The sequence below is a fragment of the Olea europaea genome, chromosome 17, assembly GCF_002742605.1.
Source record: "Olea europaea var. sylvestris chromosome 17, O_europaea_v1, whole genome shotgun sequence".
Taxonomy (NCBI): Eukaryota; Viridiplantae; Streptophyta; class Magnoliopsida; order Lamiales; family Oleaceae; genus Olea; species Olea europaea.
In genome coordinates this window covers 9,820,483-9,839,257 of record NC_036253.1, presented here as the reverse complement: position 1 = coordinate 9,839,257, position 18,775 = coordinate 9,820,483, and the positions used below count along the sequence as shown (strand labels likewise).

Below are 18,775 nucleotides of genomic sequence, written 5' to 3'. Positions count from 1 at the left end.
AAAAAAAAAAATATATATATATATATATATATAGGAGCTTCTTAATGGCAAATGTATAGAAAAACAATATATCAAGCAACTGCTTTCCTGTGTGAAGTTGGAATCAGGGGTGAAGCCTGGGGAGAAAAAATAAAATAAAATAATAATAATAATATACTAGATTGATACACAAAAACAATACCTTAGTAAGACAAATGCTTAGAAAGTTAAATAATTGGTTTTCCATTGTGGATAATTAAATATTATACTCATCTTATTGATCTCTTAGTTCCCCATTTTAGGGTAAAACTAATATTTACCGTTTAACTTGAACTAAAACTAATTTATTTTGAAGAAGTTTCAACAAAGAAAACAAAAAGAGAGTTTTTTAGCAATATACGTGCAAGTTTTTCTATATTTATCGTTGCTCCTGTTACACAGTTCATATATAAACAGAGAGAGAAACTTAAAAAGTCAATACTGGATCCTTAATATACTTACAGATAATATGATGTATGTACTAGCTAGTCTCATCACTGCCCATTTGATGATTCAGCTTGAGAAGCATCATAACATTTCCCATCTGCAATCAATCCTGTTCATTCGCTAGCGAAACTATTGAGGAATTCTGCTTTTTATCACTTTACATAAAGGTTTCCAGAGATTCCTCCAAACTGCATAAAATATCCAAACGTATCAGAATCAAATAATCTTTCCTCAAAACCTAGATGGAACTAATGCCCATACATTTTTCAAGGGAGAAGAAGAATTTTCCTTCATCAGATCACAAAATAATTTAGAAATGATAAGTCTTATATATTCTTAGTCATCTTACATAAAATCATTATACGTTACAAGTCAATAGTTGTCTCTTTCATTAACCGGGTTAAGTCATTCTCTGTTGAGGATTAGTAATGAGTTTGAAAACATGAATATTGGTTGAGGTGAATTTATTCCCCTTTAGTGGTTGATCATGTTGAGTTTTAGTATATACATGCATTGAAGCATAATTCTTAATTTAAGCCTCGAAATTAAGATACATAGTGCAACATAGTTATAGATTTGGTTTATTTATCATGGCTGTGCAACGAAAGATGACATGAAGAATTCAACATAGTTAATGTGCGGATGATAAACATATTTCATAAGTTTCTAGCAATAGGCAAAAATAAGCATGCACGTGGAAGAGTAGGACCAATAGGTTAATTTAGTATTCAGAAATTGATTTTAAGCAACGTAATGTAAATGCTAGTGACATCCTATCCATAACGACAATAATTTAAGAAGCAACTAAAAACATCCATGCTAATAAAATCCATGACCTCTATTCATAAAGACAATAATTTAAGAAGCAACTCAATGTAGGTTATATGTATATCCATATTAATAAAATCCATTAACCCCAAAGATCAGAAAATGCAGAGTGAGGAAAATTAGTAGATTCATGTCCAAGTATCTTCGAGGCCAATTAAGCTCAAGTCAAGGGGAAAACAAGTGTTCATCTTCTGGTTCTGACTTGACATGTGTTTTATCATATGAAAGCACAGAAGCAAGTACAATTATTTATTTTCCTTTCCAAGGGTCCCAAAAAATTGGGAACCAACTTCTTTATGCCATTTAAAGAATTTAAAAATCTGATTGGGACATCTCCCCTCTCTTTAATACTTCGTGGAATAAGTGCTATACTTTTTGAAGGAAAACAAAAGGAATATATTCATTATGCCATTCCAGGACTTCAAACAAAGCTAAGGAGTAACAATTCTTCCCCTTTTTATGGGTCATTTGACATGTTAGATATTTAACACTGCTCAAAATATTTTCTAAAAAGCAATAATAAAATATAAATGCTAAGATTTTGTCCAAAAATATGCACAAGTGTACATATCATGCCTCTTAAGATAAATAGGTGTGTGTGGCCATGCACTGAGTGTGAAGTTGAGAAACAGCAGAAAGAACTGAAGCACACAACAGGTGTCCTCTTAAATTCTATCACTACCAGAAAGAATCTCCACCCTGTATTGAAAAGGAGTGGTCCCACTTTTGTTTGTGTATGTCAAAAGAGTGAAAAGGGGGTATGAAAGAATCATAATGGTGCGTCAAAACATGGAAAACTTCTAGAAATATATAGACTTCATTCGTAACTTTCTGAAATTTTAATCTTAATCATTTAATGATTTGACTAGACAATCCAACAACTCAAATTTGGCCTTTTAATTGTAATAAGTTTTGATTGAAGGAACACTCACTTTCAGCTATCTGATCTCAAAATATCACGTTATTAATCAGATTATAGTTGGATCAACGAATCTTTAACATAATGTAAATAAGATTGGTTGTGGTCCAGATTTTTATAGGATACAAGTGAGCTGAGTGCTCGTAAAGCATCAATGCCTCACTGGCACCGGATCGACCAGGCGCATACACATGGATGTATGGGCTCGGACAGTGCTTTCCATTATCCTTACATACACACTCAAGCTGCAAATGATTTTCATACCTTAGTAAGACAAATGCTTAGAAAGTTAAATAATTGGTTTTCCATTGTGGATAATTAAATATTATACTCATCTTATTGATCTCTTAGTTCCCCATTTTAGGGTAAAACTAATATTTACCGTTTAACTTGAACTAAAACTAATTTATTTTGAAGAAGTTTCAACAAAGAAAACAAAAAGAGAGTTTTTTAGCAATATACGTGCAAGTTTTTCTATATTTATCGTTGCTCCTGTTACACAGTTCATACATAAACAGAGAGAGAAACTTAAAAAGTCAATACTGGATCCTTAATATACTTACAGATAATATGATGTATGTACTAGCTAGTCTCATCACTGCCCATTTGATGATTCAGCTTGAGAAGCATCATAACATTTCCCATCTGCAATCAATCCTGTTCATTCGCTAGCGAAACTATTGAGGAATTCTGCTTTTTATCACTTTACATAAAGGTTTCCAGAGATTCCTCCAAACTGCATAAAATATCCAAACGTATCAGAATCAAATAATCTTTCCTCAAAACCTAGATGGAACTAATGCCCATACATTTTTCAAGGGAGAAGAAGAATTTTCCTTCATCAGATCACAAAATAATTTAGAAATGATAAGTCTTATATATTCTTAGTCATCTTACATAAAATCATTATACGTTACAAGTCAATAGTTGTCTCTTTCATTAACCAGGTTAAGTCATTCTCTGTTGAGGATTAGTAATGAGTTTGAAAACATGAATATTGGTTGAGGTGAATTTATTCCCCTTTAGTGGTTGATCATGTTGAGTTTTAGTATATACATGCATTGAAGCATAATTCTTAATTTAAGCCTCGAAATTAAGATACATAGTGCAACATAGTTATAGATTTGGTTTATTTATCATGGCTGTGCAACGAAAGATGACATGAAGAATTCAACATAGTTAATGTGCGGATGATAAACATATTTCATAAGTTTCTAGCAATAGGCAAAAATAAGCATGCACGTGGAAGAGTAGGACCAATAGGTTAATTTAGTATTCAGAAATTGATTTTAAGCAACGTAATGTAAATGCTAGTGACATCCTATCCATAACGACAATAATTTAAGAAGCAACTAAAAACATCCATGCTAATAAAATCCATGACCTCTATTCATAAAGACAATAATTTAAGAAGCAACTCAATGTAGGTTATATGTATATCCATATTAATAAAATCCATTAACCCCAAAGATCAGAAAATGCAGAGTGAGGAAAATTAGTAGATTCATGTCCAAGTATCTTCGAGGCCAATTAAGCTCAAGTCAAGGGGAAAACAAGTGTTCATCTTCTGGTTCTGACTTGACATGTGTTTTATCATATGAAAGCACAGAAGCAAGTACAATTATTTATTTTCCTTTCCAAGGGTCCCAAAAAATTGGGAACCAACTTCTTTATGCCATTTAAAGAATTTAAAAATCTGATTGGGACATCTCCCCTCTCTTTAATACTTCGTGGAATAAGTGCTATACTTTTTGAAGGAAAACAAAAGGAATATATTCATTATGCCATTCCAGGACTTCAAACAAAGCTAAGGAGTAACAATTCTTCCCCTTTTTATGGGTCATTTGACATGTTAGATATTTAACATTGCTCAAAATATTTTCTAAAAAGCAATAATAAAATATAAATGCTAAGATTTTGTCCAAAAATATGCACAAGTGTACATATCATGCCTCTTAAGATAAATAGGTGTGTGTGGCCATGCACTGAGTGTGAAGTTGAGAAACAGCAGAAAGAACTGAAGCACACAACAGGTGTCCTCTTAAATTCTATCACTACCAGAAAGAATCTCCACCCTGTATTGAAAAGGAGTGGTCCCACTTTTGTTTGTGTATGTGAAGGGGAAAAAGAAAAGAAAAGAGATAAGCGCGGAAAAATTGGAGGCAAGTTTGTGCACTTCAAATGGCTAACATATGTTCTTGTTACAAGCCAACCAATAGATCAAATGCAGAGGACAATCAAAGCGTTGCACATCACTTAATCATTACACACCAAAGCGGTAAATAAACCAAATAAAAATTTGGAAAATGAAAAACGAAATGCACTTATTAACTAAACCTGGCCATCAAACTCTCCCAAGAAGAAGTATATTTTCACTAATTTCCCACATTTTTTCCATGTATGTGTGGTGTAATGATGCTCCAGTCAACAGGATCTTCCTTGGAACAAATGGCTTTCAAGGTTTCAGCACATTATAGATAGTGGATTCCTCCAATCCACATCAGAATAAAATTTCACCATTAATTCGGAGAATAAGGTTCCTAAACTGTTCATGGTGATGGATATGAATACAGAGGAAATAAAGTCTAAAGTGAATCTATGCTTATATCAAATCTAAAGCGTCGAGTTTTTTTAATAAGTCAAAGGCCAGAGGAAAATTTAAATGGCTACTGCTGTTGTGTGAGAATGGAAAAGGAAGTTGAACATGAGGACCCCACATATGTGTGAAACTGGAAGGACAAGTTCTCTTTTTGTGTCGCGTGAAGATTGAATTGGATCTGATGTTCTGCTGGCCCTGTTCAAGATTCTATGCTTCCCAACCCACCTCTCACTCCTTATTTGCTTATAAGACATCCCTGAGCACAGCTTTAGTACATGAAAATTCGTCAGGAAACAAAAAATAGATAAAAGCAGTTGTAGATAGTTTTCTTTCAACGAGGAATGCAAGATTGCACTACACAGAATATAGCAAAATTGTATTTCACATTCAAGGGTGATAGCAGATTGGAACAGGCACATTAGATCTTTTCAGCATAGCACGAATCTCACTTATATCTAAATCATCTTATTGAAGACATCGAGATGTATCATTATTACCATCAAGGAAAGAGCATGCATCCTACGTCAAGAATGTCCATGCCTTCTGAAAGGCACTTATTCCTGCAAGGTGCAAATGGAACTGGAGATTCAGGACTCGTACTTTCGACTGATGCAAAGCCAAGACTAAAATGGACTCCTGACCTCCATCGGCGCTTCATAGAAGCAGTTAATCAACTAGGTGGAGCAGACAGTAAGTGCATGCCTCATATCAAGTTCATGAAGCACCAATAAAGTAATCTGCTACTGTATGTAGCTAATTCATACAATTCCTTTGTTGCAGAAGCTACTCCAAAATCAGTTCTGAAACTTATGGGCATTCAAGGTTTAACCTTGTACCACTTAAAGAGTCACCTTCAGGTAAATTATTATTGCCAAAAAGCTATACTAGAGTTCTGCACAAGAGAAAATAGGCCTTTCAGTTTGACCATATTTAAGCTTAAGCAACTCTAGGGCAACTTAAGGTTTTTATATAACCATTTCAAAGAAGCAGTCAAGTTCTTTGAAAACATCATTATCCCTACTTTTGACTCAGGAAAACCATTAATAATGCTGAAACAATATCATCTAAAAAATGCAGTAATAAACTATGGAAAACTTTTATTCATAGCTTACATAGAATTTTCTAGATCATATTATATTAGCATTTTCAAGTGTTTTCATGAAGGTCCCAAGCCTACATAAAGGAAAAAGGTGGTTGTAGATTAACAACCCATGTGAAACTATCACATCTGGTTTAGTACTACGTATCGAGTGCTAACAAACAAGATGTCCATGAGATGAGTGCAGCAGAAATGAAAATGCTAAGATAATGTGAGGCAATACTAGACTGGATAAGATTAAAAAATGAAAATATGCGCCTATAAGTAAAGGTAGCATCCGTTTAGGATAAAACAAGGGAAGGACGATTAGATGATTAGGACATATATTGACTTCGTTAATAAGAGTGACTTGATCTCCGTTGAAAAAAGTTAGGAGTGGACCAAAACTAACATTACATGTTGGAGTTGCTCCAAATCTAGTTGCTCCACACATAGCAACTATGATGCTCGGACTCGGGTATGGGTATCGGGTACGAGTACGTATCTAAGTGTTGGATCTTTTATTTTTTAAAATGTAGGATGCGGGGACATGGCTAAAAAGTGTCCAAATTTCGGACACGAGTACGTGCGTACATCTTTCAATTTTTAATTTTTTTACTAACTTAAGATGTTATTTTGAATAGATCAAAAATAATTATTCACAAAGAAGGAAATGAGTACTCAAAAGGGGTCAAGATGAATAAAATAGAATTTTGGATTTAGTTTTCAATTATGAGAAGTTAATTACTAAATGTTATATAAAATAGAAAAATGAGAGACTTAATTGCAATTTAGACTTAATGAAACAATAAGTAGCATTATATGGAATCCATTTTCATTTTATACAAACAAAACACTAATCCACCAATATAGAAAGGGGAGGAAGGGGAAAAAATAAGAAAAAGGAAAGAGAAAAGAAAGAAGAAGGAGAGAAAACCTAGTGCCGTCGCTTTCTCCATCCTCTCGGAGGTAGCATTAGGTTTATAGAGAGCAAAAAGGGGAAAGAAAAGGAAAATGAAAAAAAAGAAGAGAGAAGAAGCAAAAACGGCAAAGTGTGAAATTTGAAGTATCTGACACATATTTTATACCCATACCCGTGTTTGACACGGATACTCTGACTATTTCGAAGAGTCCGAGCATTAGAGTATAGCAATGAATCAAATGAACTTCAGATAAAGGATTTATGTGGCCACCTCAAATTTATTGGAATAAGCCTTAATTTATTGTCATTTCATTTTAGGAAACCAAGAGTGTTGCATTGTGCATATGTGGGTTGCATATGTATATGTGCGTCATGGGTAAAAATACAGAGAGTAGTCTAAACCTTTTTATTTGCATGGCAGAAATACAGGCTCAGCAAGAACCTCCATGGACAAGCTAACAGTGGGAGCAATAAAGCAGGTAAGAAATCCAATAATTTCCAGGAAAATAGTTTTGCAGACTACACCTGTTCTTCAGTAAATAAGTATGTTAAGTTTGATAATGGTTACAGTCACGGGAGAAAGAATGTCCGGGACATATAGAACCCACATGAGTAATCCAAGCATGGTAGCCCAGACAAATAAGTAAGAATGCAAAAATATGTTACATGTTCTTACTATGTCGATTCACGCTATTGATTTGATAATATAATCAATTAACACTGCTATACTGTAATATTTTAAATTCAGAAATTTACCCTTGAGCGAAGCATTACAAATGCAAATTGAAGTGCAAAGAAGGCTACATGAGCAGCTTGAGGTAAAAAAAGTTCCATTCGTAAAGCAATTGCAATTTCTTTGATTCCAACATAAGAGAATACATATTTTTACTAATGAATCAAAATAAAGTGTGGCCTCTTCAAAACCCTCTGAAATCTGAAACCAGAAAAGTTGTCATCAGATCTTTGGAAGATATACCATGAAAACATGCATTTAACCAAATTCTAGGCAAATATTTCACACATGTAGGATCGCGATGACAATTTTAATCTCTTATTGAAGTGAAACTTTCCTAATAAACAATAGTAGTCCAAAATTCATATTTCAAACAATTAAATGTTGAATTTTATGTTGCACTGAAAACAGAGTTTACTCTGTATGTGTAGGTACAGCGCCATTTACAGCTACGGATTGAGGCCCAAGGTAAATATCTACAGTCCGTATTGGAGAAAGCAGAGGAAACCCTAGGAACACAGAACTTGGGGACAATTGATTTGGAGGCAGCCAAGGTTCAGATATCAGATTTGGTGTCTAAAGTATCTACCCAATGCCTGAATTCTGAATTTTCAGGGATGAAAGAAGTGTCGGATTTGTCCCTACAGCAAATAAAAACAACTCAGCCAACGGATTGTTCAACAGACAGCTGCTTAACCTCCTGTGAAGGTTCTCTCAGGGACCAAGAATTGTACAATAACCAAATAGGATTGAAAACTTTGAATTTTCGAGAACCTATAGAGTCGAGGATTATTGACAATGAACTCAGGGTGCAGAAGACTGAACTCAAACTGTGCGAAGACCTGAAAGTGAGCAGCAGATTTCTTTGTGCAACAAATGACAATGTAGAAAAAGCATTTGCTACAGAAGAGAACTCCAGAAATTTGTCGATGGCCATTGGACCTCAGAGAGGACTATGGAATGGCAGTAGTAGCTGTTCAGGGGAAAGACATAGAGAAGCTGATGCAGATGCTAAATATTTAGGCCGAGATGCTCATAGACCAGAGAAGCAGAAGACAAAACTACCTTACTTTACAACAGAACTGGATCTAAACATGGATGACAAAAATGATCCTGCTTCAAGTTGCAAGCAATTCGATTTAAATGGCTTCAGCTGGAGCTGAGAGGAAATTATTATTTTACATCAAGGAAGAAAGTTTATATTCAACTTCAGAAGCTGAATTCTCTCATTTGGTTAGGGAAGAAAAAATCACTGAGATAATGAATGAAGGGTCTGCCACATTTAGAGCATTGTAACCTAATGAGTTGTGCGTGCGTGCATAACTTTTTGAATCTAATATTAGTTGAGGTTGAAGGGCTCTAGCACAAGATTTCTTCACAGTTAAATAATATTTGACTTTAAATTTATTGCTGCATTTCTCAGAGTGTGATTAACAACGTAAACTTCTTCCCAGGAACCACCCCACCCCCCTCCCACCTAAAACAACCATAAACTCAAAACACACAATTAACACCGTAAGCGTTCACACATACATGTTAAAATAAATCAAATACACTCTTCCATTGTTAAAACTGTTAAGAATTATGTAAATATGGTAGCATCGTTCCTCAGCTGTAACTTTACACATACATAGTTGTAATTCTCCTATATATAGGACACTTTTCATTGTAGTGAATACTCAACACTGGTATAGTTTTATCTCTTTTTCTTTGTCCTAAAACATGGTAAAAGAGCCACAGTTGTTGCAGGGAAAAATTTTATGGTTACTATTGGCTCCTAGTTACATCACCAATACTTGTCTGAACCATAAATCCCCCACTATACTTTTGTTGTCTATTTTTTGAGTTCCTGCCATATATCAACTCTACGTCAAAGCACGAGTCTAATGCCACCAAAATCCTCCGACACGAAGCTTAAAGTGCCCTCATGCGCCTCTCGTCTGAACTGCACCTAATATCACTGCCTCACGCACCTGTTTATATTCTGTCTGCCATGTTAGCACCACGTGTGCAAACTCTAACCGACCTGTTTGACTTCGTACAATCCAATTCTTTGACAGTTCATAGCGGTTCCTAAGGTATTCAAAGGTTCTGAATCTGTTTCCAACCTTGATTTCCCTAGTTCTGATTGCATAGTACAGTTTTGTAACGTGTAGCACCTGATCTTACATGTTTTTGCATTTCATCGTCTATTTTCTTCACCTGCATGGATAAATAAGATCTCTCTCTCTCTCTCCATTGACACTTTTTGGATGGGACCAACTACATTATATGGTCTCAAGAGATGTTTAGCTTTCTTAAAGGGCGCAAATTAAGGTGATATATTACTGAAACAATTACTTCACCGCTTAAGTGTAAGAATGAAATGGAGGACCAGTTTTATGATCGACCGGATGAATGGGATATCAAGAACCATCAAATTCTCACTTGGTTCTGAAATACTAATATTTCTTTTATCAAACTTCAGTTGGACGATTTGATACTGCTAAAGAAGTGTGGATTTACAAGCTCAACAATACTCTATTTCACATCAGTATTAACTCTATGGCTATCTACATAGCTTGAAGCAAGAACCAGGACACCTATAAATGATTTCCTCTCTCGGATGCATGTTATTTGGAACCAGCTAGCATACTCTGAACCAATGTGGGATCAAACATCTGACACGACTAAATTTACCACCGACAAAGATAAGTTGAGAGTTATTCACTTTCTCATGACCCTAGCTCTGTTCGAGCCTCTTTGCTCATTGAGATCCATTTCCTAAACTTGAGACGCATGGTTGCTGAATTAAAACTCTTACCTTAGCACAATGAGATCTCATCAGAAATTCAGAATTCAGATTCTACTAACACTGTTATGCTACTACATCTACAAAGCACAAGGGCACTTGTCACTATTATATACCACGTAACCATATTGATGAATGTCGAAAGAGGTTAAGGCACATGGCTAGTTAGAATTTCAAATCCTAAGAACCAATCGTTTAAGGACTGCAGTTGTCATTACTGATGTCAGTAGGATTCATCATAAACTAGTACTGAGCTCCGTATGCTTAAAGCTCTTTTCAACAAAGTTTACCTTAACACTATCAAGAAAACCCTAGATAAGTCCGGTACTTCCTATCCTACCCTCTCTGTCATTCCAGGTAAATCTAAATCTTGGTTCTTTGATTATGGTTGTTGACTTGTTGTAACCACATTTGATTCTTCTAAGTTCCAACCGCACACACTTATCTCTCACACACCTACTATTCATACTACGAATAACTCTAAAATTCATGTTAGTCATATAAGAGAGATCTCGACCGCTAACCTATCTCTACCTCAGACATTTCTGGATCCCAAGCTTACACTTTTCTCGTCATGTGCAGGAATCGCAGACAGGGCAGATACATGGGACCGACTATAAAGTTGGTCATCTGTTCAAACTTGCTTCTTTACGTCTTTCTTATCGATATTGAGTCATTTTGCTATTTCAGTGTCATCTGAAACTTAACATTCTCGTTTTGGACATGTGCCGTTATCTAAATTTTGTCCATTAATTTCTAGAGGTATGTTAAGATCCATCCCAGACATTAAAGTTGATTGTGTGTCTTGTCAATTGTAACTTTCTTTCTTGATCCATTTACAGACTTACTCCCACCATCATGTAGTGAAGAATTGCCAAATCCTACTCCTATAGACCCCTTTCTCTCCGGCTGTGATACATGTTCTACCGAAGATCATACCGTGACTGCCCAAGAAGTATCTCATTCGGATGCAGATTCTAACTCCTCTATTGAGTTTCAACTTCCATGTCAATCTACTCGAGCAAGTCAACTGTCTTCTCATGTTTGTGATTATCACTGTTTTTCTGCTACAGTATCCTTTCATGAATCTCAAAACATATCGTGAAGTCAGTACTAATCCTATTTGGCAGCAAGCAATGACAGAAGAATTGCAAGACTTAAGTAAGACTCACACTTGGATTTGGTTGACTCCCACATGGGAAATCTATTGTTTGTTGTAAATGGGTCTACAAAATTAAAACAAGATCAGATGGCCTTGTAGAATGATATAAAGCTCCAAGACTTCACTCAAGAGTACAGGGATTGATTATTAGGAGACCTTTGCTCCCTGGTTCGCATCATCTTAGATCGAAGTTGTTTAGCTGTGGCTGCAGCCCGAAAATGAAAACAATCTGTGTGTTGTTTAATGCTTAAACTTTGACTTGATTTGAGGCTCTACATAAGTTCTATATCAAGAGGTATGTCATAGGCATCCAATTAAGCACTTGAAATCATGACATTTTGACCAATGAGTCTAGATTGATTAGTGAACTGTGTTTTAATGCTTAAACATTGACTGGACTGAAGCTCTATATTGAGAGTTATGTCACAGGCATACAAATACAATTAAACGCTTTTGACCAATGAGTCATAGAATTTTAAACTAAAAAAGAAAAGCAAACAAGTGCAAAACACCTTCCAACATTCTGAAATCTGATGTACCCTCCCTTTCTGCAATTGGACGAGTTCTAGTAATCCATCAGACGCAATCTTACAAAACTCGGGCTAGAAATGATATAATTCATCCGTACAAGCAGCGCTGCAGTCGAACTCTTGAGGGGTGACACTGATGCAATACAACGCCACCTTCACCCATGTGATGCAGTGGCCGATTTCGCCATTACTAAATAAACGCAGCATTTTGTACAAATAATTCCCTGGAGTTCTATGGGTTTACATTTACATGTGATATTCAGAAACTCCCCATATTTTGATATTTGTGCCCGTACCTATATTTTAATAAATTTGTGCAAGTGCTGCGGTGGAAATTATGGAAGATGCCTGATGTACAGAAGCCAGAACACACCCGGTGATTGGTGGGGGCATTTTTTGGCTTTTTTTTTTTTCTTTTCGTAAGAGGATTTTGACAATATTCAGTGAAACTTTGTTATGTACTTATGGAATAATTCGGAAATTATACCACAGACCTATTTTCTAATAGATATATAAAAATTAATTTTTCGTTGTAAATGATTACTTTATTAGTGAATAATAATTGTCACCCTTAAAAATTATTATCGTTGTTTCCTTATTCTTAGGGCTTTAGTTTTTAATAAAACACACAAAAATTTATTGACTTCCATTATCTTCTCGTTTTTTCTCTTTTGATAACACGTTATCAACTCGATTCTCTTAAAATAATGTGTTACGTGTACCATAATTAATTTGATTACATGTAAATTTTCCTCTATATTATACACATGCGTGAATTAATTTTTTAATTACCTATTACTATCAAAACTTGTTTGCATCGAAATTTGTTTGTAATCTATTTTTCATTCTGTATGTCTTTTCTTTCTTTCTTTCTTTTTTTTTTTTGGGAATCTGTTTGCATTGAAATTTTTTTTGATAATATGACCAATTCATGTCTGTAATTATTCTTACATGTTTTTGATAATACGGTCAATTCACATTAACATGTCTGTAATTTTTTTTCGATAATATGGCCAATTCACATTAACATTTTGTAATCAACACAAAAAGATATCGAATGTTTTTATGCTTTTTCACAACTTTTTTGTAAGTTTGAGTGTGCTCTCAATTCAAAATATCCACGTCCGCCACTGAGTAGGAAGTATTAATATGATATTTAAACTAATGAAAAGATGCTTAAAGATCAGATAGTTCTAGATAGTGTGACTTTTAATTGTCTGCCACATAATATGTGTGATTCTAGAATAGTCGTGGAAACAAATAAGTTGAGATTTGGCTTCTAGAAGCGGCTTCATCCACATTGATTGAGGATCGGCTTGATGAAAGGTGTGATGCTATTGTATATAAGGAATCGCCTAGTTTAACCTCTTTCCAAATGAAAGTTTGAATCCTGATGGTATGACATAGAGGATTCTGATTTCAGGTTATATGAAGGCAGAAGGAAGGAGGGGGAAGTTCTGTTGGACAAGATGTTGGATAGAGAGTTTTTTCTGGATATTACTACCTACAATAGATTGCTTAATAGACTGGGTAAAGCAAAAAAATGGGTGTTGATTACAAAAGATGATGTACAATGAGATCTAGGAGTTCAACTTGATGGAAATGAAGGCAATTGTCTTGGAAGAAGTTTACCTTGAATAGTTGCTAGATGGTAATGTAATTTGTATGTTTGATATTTTATTTCATATTTCTTATTTAACTGTCTAAAACTTAAAAGATTCATAGAGCTTTTTGCTCTTCTGCATCTTAGCAGGAGGCAACAGATTTGCAGTTCTTGGCACATGTGGAGTAGAAAATTTGTTCGACAAATATTAGATTTTCACAACGATGACTTGCAGTATGAAATTGCGTCCTCTTTGTCATGTAATTTGTTTAGGTATTGTGTTTATTCGTAAAGCTGAAATTATTTGAAAGAAAAAAAATTGTGAAGTTGCACACTCGTAGACATTACTTCTGTTGGGTTCAAACTTCAAAATCGATATTTTGCCCTTGACCAATTGACTTTTGTTTAGGATAGCTTCTATGAGATCTTAGAGATTGTTCATCATGATCATGTTACAGAAATAATTTAAGGCACCAGAACAGAAACAATTGAAGTGCTTATAAGAAATGCAGAACACTTGAAAATTGTTATAAGCACTAGATGCTTATAAGCTATGCACTGAAGGAACCTATAAGTGCTTATAAGCCATGCAGAACACTTGAAATTGATTATAAGCACTTGAATGATTAACTTATAATGCTTAGAAACCCATGCACAAGAAGGGTCTTTTAAGCACATTGAACTATACTCAAGGTTGTTAAAGATGTCAAAATTGCCAACATGTGTGTGAAAAGTACCAACTACTTTTCTATCACCATTTATTTAAGATGATTTGAAGCTTTTTGGATTGGTAAATGAATTCCATGACTGATAAGAGTATATTACACGATGTGAGCCCAAGACACGCCTATAAGCAAACAAGCTCATGAATAGCATCTACTCTAATTTAAAGTTGGCCAAGTCGTATTGCATGAATAAAAATTGAAATTGAAGTGGGAAATGGTGAATCTAATAGCAGTAATTTGATAGAGCCCCAATAATAATCGCTTATGTAAGGAGAAATGAAGGAAGAGACACAACCTACAAAGCAGTAGCAAAATTGAGTTAATTGTTCCAATAATCACTGAATTTATATTTATGTCTTGAATTACCTTAAAATGTTGAGTTTTCGCCATTAAATTTATCCAAACGTTGGACATTATTCATTGACATAACATTTGTTTCAAACCTCTAACTTGATTCCAGTCCCCATTCTTGATGGATTCAAAGTTGAAATTTTGAACATTGTGATGCACTGGAGATTTTAAGTTGTATTGCAATCTGTTTATCACTAAGTTGGTCAGTTCATTGGCTGGTTCACATGCTTTACTTAAGAGAAATGACAGACGACTTGTTTAAGCGTACATTGTTTGTAACAAAGTTATCGACAAGTGAATACTATTAGCCCAAAATGAAACTATATGCATTGGTCCTACTGATTTTTTGTACTTATCGATGATTTTGAGACATTTTTTATTCATTGGATAGAATGTCTTTGTGAAACTCAATGTCACAGACATCATCAAAAACAAAAATGACAATAAAGCAAACATATCAGATGGAGAGAGGAAGTATAAACCAATCCGTATTGCAATCGCATATTTAAAGAGGTTTTAAAACATGAGAACAGTTGGAACATTCATCAAATGAAGTACTTCACCATCTGAACTTCCTTTTGCTTGAAACCACATCTCTCATAAAATGGTATGTTATTGGTACTGCAATCAAGAATCACCTTGTAACACCCTGTTAATCGAGCATGATCTGAGAGGAACTCGACTATCTTCTTCCCTAATTGTTTGCCTCGAACACTGGAATCTACCACCACATCTTCAATATGACCAACTTTGCCACAATTCCTTATAAATTTCTTTTCGATGAACACACTCCCAGTGGCAACAATCTTCCCTGATTTGTCATCTTCTATTACACATACAAGATGGTCGTCCCCATATATAGCGAGCTCCTGAAATCGTTCTTGAAATCTCTCATCAGAGACAGAATCACAAACAGTCAGCTGTTGAAGTAGTTCAATGAAACCCTTGTTTTTGTCAGCGATCTCCAATTTCCTAACTCGAAATATCTCTTCTTCTGCAGAGGAGTTAGCGGTCTGCATCTAATAGACTTCAGATCCTGGAAGTTTATGAAAAACAAATTACTTAACAAAGAGAAAAGAGGATGAAATTGCTATGACGACCAATGAAAGGAACGTACATGGCAAGCCACAAAACAAAATGATGGTTTCTTTACGACCTTAATCATAAGTAATCACACTTGTAAAATAATTAATTTGGCAATTAATGGATGTTATTTAAGAAGATGGCATCAGAAGATTCATCTAAACATTATATACTTCTGCTCGAGCTGTTTTATAGTTAAAATAGCAGGGGATGAGAGAGCTGGCCTAACAACTTTCCATGACCAGAGGAAGGAGCAGGGCTAAGGGGACCCTATGACTTATAGACAAGCCACTGGAGGCTGGCCATTCGTGACTACTTATTAAAAAAATCAGAACCCAGATCGTCTAAGAAATTAGAAAGTCAATCAGGTTAAGAGTGATGATCACAGTTGGACCATGATGACATGTATATGGATTGTGCATTATCTATGAAAACACACACATATAGTATGAAACCTATTGTAACAAGACAACTCCATGTCCAACCAAGCAGATTGTGTTTTTTCTGAAATCATCTGCTGTCCGAAACCACCACTTCTAACATAGAAGTTGCCCAATGTCAATCATTGTTAGTAAGTTCAAAATTAATAATAAACTATGGTGACGTAAAGAATGTGGCCACACAGTAATTAGTCAGAAATCAGAACGAAGAAAATAACTAGTTCAGATGGTTGTTGATGACTTGGAGGTTTTGAACAATCCATGTTCAAAACTTAACTCGAGATCAAATATGCAGACATAAACGTGAAGTTTTAGAGGCATTTCACTAAACATGTAGCAGGGAAGGCAGTCATGACAAAAACACAATGGAAACTTTTCTAACAGTGAATGCTATGAAATTCACCACTGAAACTAAAGGTAAGATATTAATTAATTTTTCGCGTAACAGTTGGGTTTGGGAGTAGAGAGTTGTACTAGCTACAAAGAGAGAGGGGATTGTGCTCTCCAATCAATCAACCGTGCTAAGGAAAAAATTGAACAGAACGATATATTCATTACTCTATTGTACACCAACATTACATTTCCAAATTTCAGAACCAATTAAGGATCCACATTTAAAAATAAATAAATAAATAAATTAATTAATTAATTTTGAATTTTTAAATTAGCAAAATATGCTTATGTATACTTACTAAAAAGTAAAGATGAAGTTTTAAGCAAATTTCTTATTTATAAAGCAGTAGTGGAAAATCAATTAAACCGAAAAATTAAAGTCCTACGTTCTGATAGAGGAGGTGAATACCAAGTAGCAGAATTAGCAAAATTCTGTGAAACTAATGGTATAGTTCACGAGTTTACTCCACCATATTCGCCATAATCAAACGGAGTAGCAGAAAGGAAAAATAGGACTTTAGTTGAAATGGTGAATTGCATGCTTATTAGTTCTGGTTTACCTGATCAATGGTGGGGTGAAGCAATCTTAAGTGCATGTTATACTCTAAATAGGATACCTATGAAGAAGATTAACAAAACTCCATATGAGTTATGGTTCAACCGGAAACCTAATATTAATCATCTCCAGCTGTGATGATCTATTGTGATAGTAAAGATACTTTGTATTCGATAGCAAACAAGACTTACAATGGTAAGCAACGACATCTCAATTTTAGACATCAGTCTCTTCGAGGATTACTTAAACAAGGAGTAATCACCGTTGAATATGTAGAGTCGAAGAATAACCTAGCAGATCGTTTGACAAAAGGATTGGCTTCACAACCAATCAATATAAGGATACTAACCATCACCTGTCCCACTGGAATTTTGTCCTGGGTATTTCACCACTTACACTTGAGGGCTAGCTTGTTCTAAAGGCAAGGACAATTCATAGACAACTATACAAAAAATTAAAGAGAGAGATTTTCCAGGGAATTGCTTTTTCATATGTATTTTGAGAATTTAGATCATGCATATGATTAAATCTCGTGGATATCCACTGGCAACTTGACAATATACAATATGTATTCCTCAATGTGGGTTTCCTTATGTATCCAGATCCAATACAATGTGTTAAAAGGGGAGATCAGATTGCAATTATAGAATATAAATATGTGAAGGTTTAACCTAAGATATTGCATTAAAATACACAGATTCCTCAATGTTTCAACTACTAGGCAGGCTACCATCAATAAACAAAAAATTTGGAAAAGAAAAAAATTCCAAGGAGCTAGAGAAAGAGAATTGACAAATAATGGAGGTTGTGTTAAAATTAAATCATTCGCAACAATCAAATCGAGCGCGAAATCAACTCAACCCATTAGATTTAATGTATATTTTTACACAAATAAATCTGAAATTACCTTCCAAGTTTGGTGATGAAGGAGATGACTTATCCTCTCGAAATCACTGCAGCACAAAAAATGAAAAACGCATAGCCGCTTTTCCCCCTCTCCGTGAATAAGGCTAGAATTGGAGCAAAAGGTACCAAATCTTAGTCCAACTTACGTTTTTATCCAAACTTTAGAAAAACAAAAATATAGAAAAAATTTATCATCTTTTTCTTCCCACTCTACGCCGCCCCACCACAACACAGCTACACCATACCAATGCAAAGGCTACCACCCAGGGGCAGAGCCAGGATTTTAATTCAGTGCTGTCAAAATTTTTCGATGCCGAAAAAAAAAAACTATAAGCAATTCACAATTCACAGGGCAACAATCCAACACATTCATCAATGCACAGATTCACAATCTCATTCACAAGGCAATATATACTATTTCAAAACTCCAGTCATATAGAGTAAGCAAGCAACTCACAGTGTAAAGGCCGTGGCAGATGGCAGTGCCGCTTCTGCGCTTCCAGATCAAGCAATGAAGAACTGCTAATTGCCTAATTCCATATGTTAAAAAGAAAAAAGAAAAAAAAAACCAAATCACATAAATCAGAATAACAAAAAATAAAAAAAAACGAAAAATAAAAAGCTTCAAAAATCAAAATGAGGTAGTGATTAATCAGCCAATCAGGGATTCAGGGTTGGTGGAATTTGGAAA

At 34.8% G+C, this 18,775-nt stretch overlaps 2 protein-coding genes and 1 long non-coding RNA gene across 6 annotated transcripts; 1 reads left to right on the top strand and 2 right to left on the bottom strand.

Moving 5' to 3' along the window:
* Positions 1-2,042: 2,042 nt before the first annotated feature.
* Positions 2,043-4,918, bottom strand: LOC111366253. The gene is made up of 3 exons (XR_002697610.1): positions 4,550-4,918; positions 2,776-2,948; positions 2,043-2,457 (listed from the first exon to the last, which is right to left on the bottom strand). It is a non-coding gene; the product is annotated as an uncharacterized LOC111366253 (long non-coding RNA).
* Positions 4,919-5,092: 174 nt separating this feature from the next.
* LOC111366252 (myb-related protein 2-like) lies at positions 5,093-8,951 on the top strand. The gene is made up of 6 exons (XM_022986978.1): positions 5,093-5,501; positions 5,592-5,668; positions 7,233-7,290; positions 7,382-7,454; positions 7,560-7,629; positions 7,976-8,951. Exons 1-6 carry the CDS (start codon positions 5,294-5,296, stop codon positions 8,705-8,707), a joined length of 1,218 nt encoding a protein of 405 aa, XP_022842746.1. The 5' UTR covers positions 5,093-5,293; the 3' UTR covers positions 8,708-8,951.
* A 6,193-nt stretch (positions 8,952-15,144) lies between these two features.
* On the bottom strand, positions 15,145-18,625 carry LOC111366251 (glucosamine 6-phosphate N-acetyltransferase-like). Of its 4 annotated transcripts, none has more exons than XM_022986974.1 (3): positions 18,542-18,625; positions 18,086-18,188; positions 15,145-15,742 (listed from the first exon to the last, which is right to left on the bottom strand). In XM_022986974.1, the coding sequence occupies exon 3, from the start codon at positions 15,723-15,725 to the stop codon at positions 15,252-15,254; it is 474 nt and encodes a 157-aa protein (XP_022842742.1). In that variant the 5' UTR covers positions 15,726-15,742; positions 18,086-18,188; positions 18,542-18,625; the 3' UTR covers positions 15,145-15,251. The 4 variants fall into 4 exon arrangements, 3 of the variants coding, with proteins under 3 accessions (XP_022842742.1, XP_022842744.1, XP_022842745.1); XM_022986976.1 differs by having other exon boundaries at positions 18,086-18,378; positions 18,542-18,621; XR_002697609.1 differs by having other exon boundaries at positions 15,348-15,719.
* Positions 18,626-18,775: the final 150 nt, after the last annotated feature.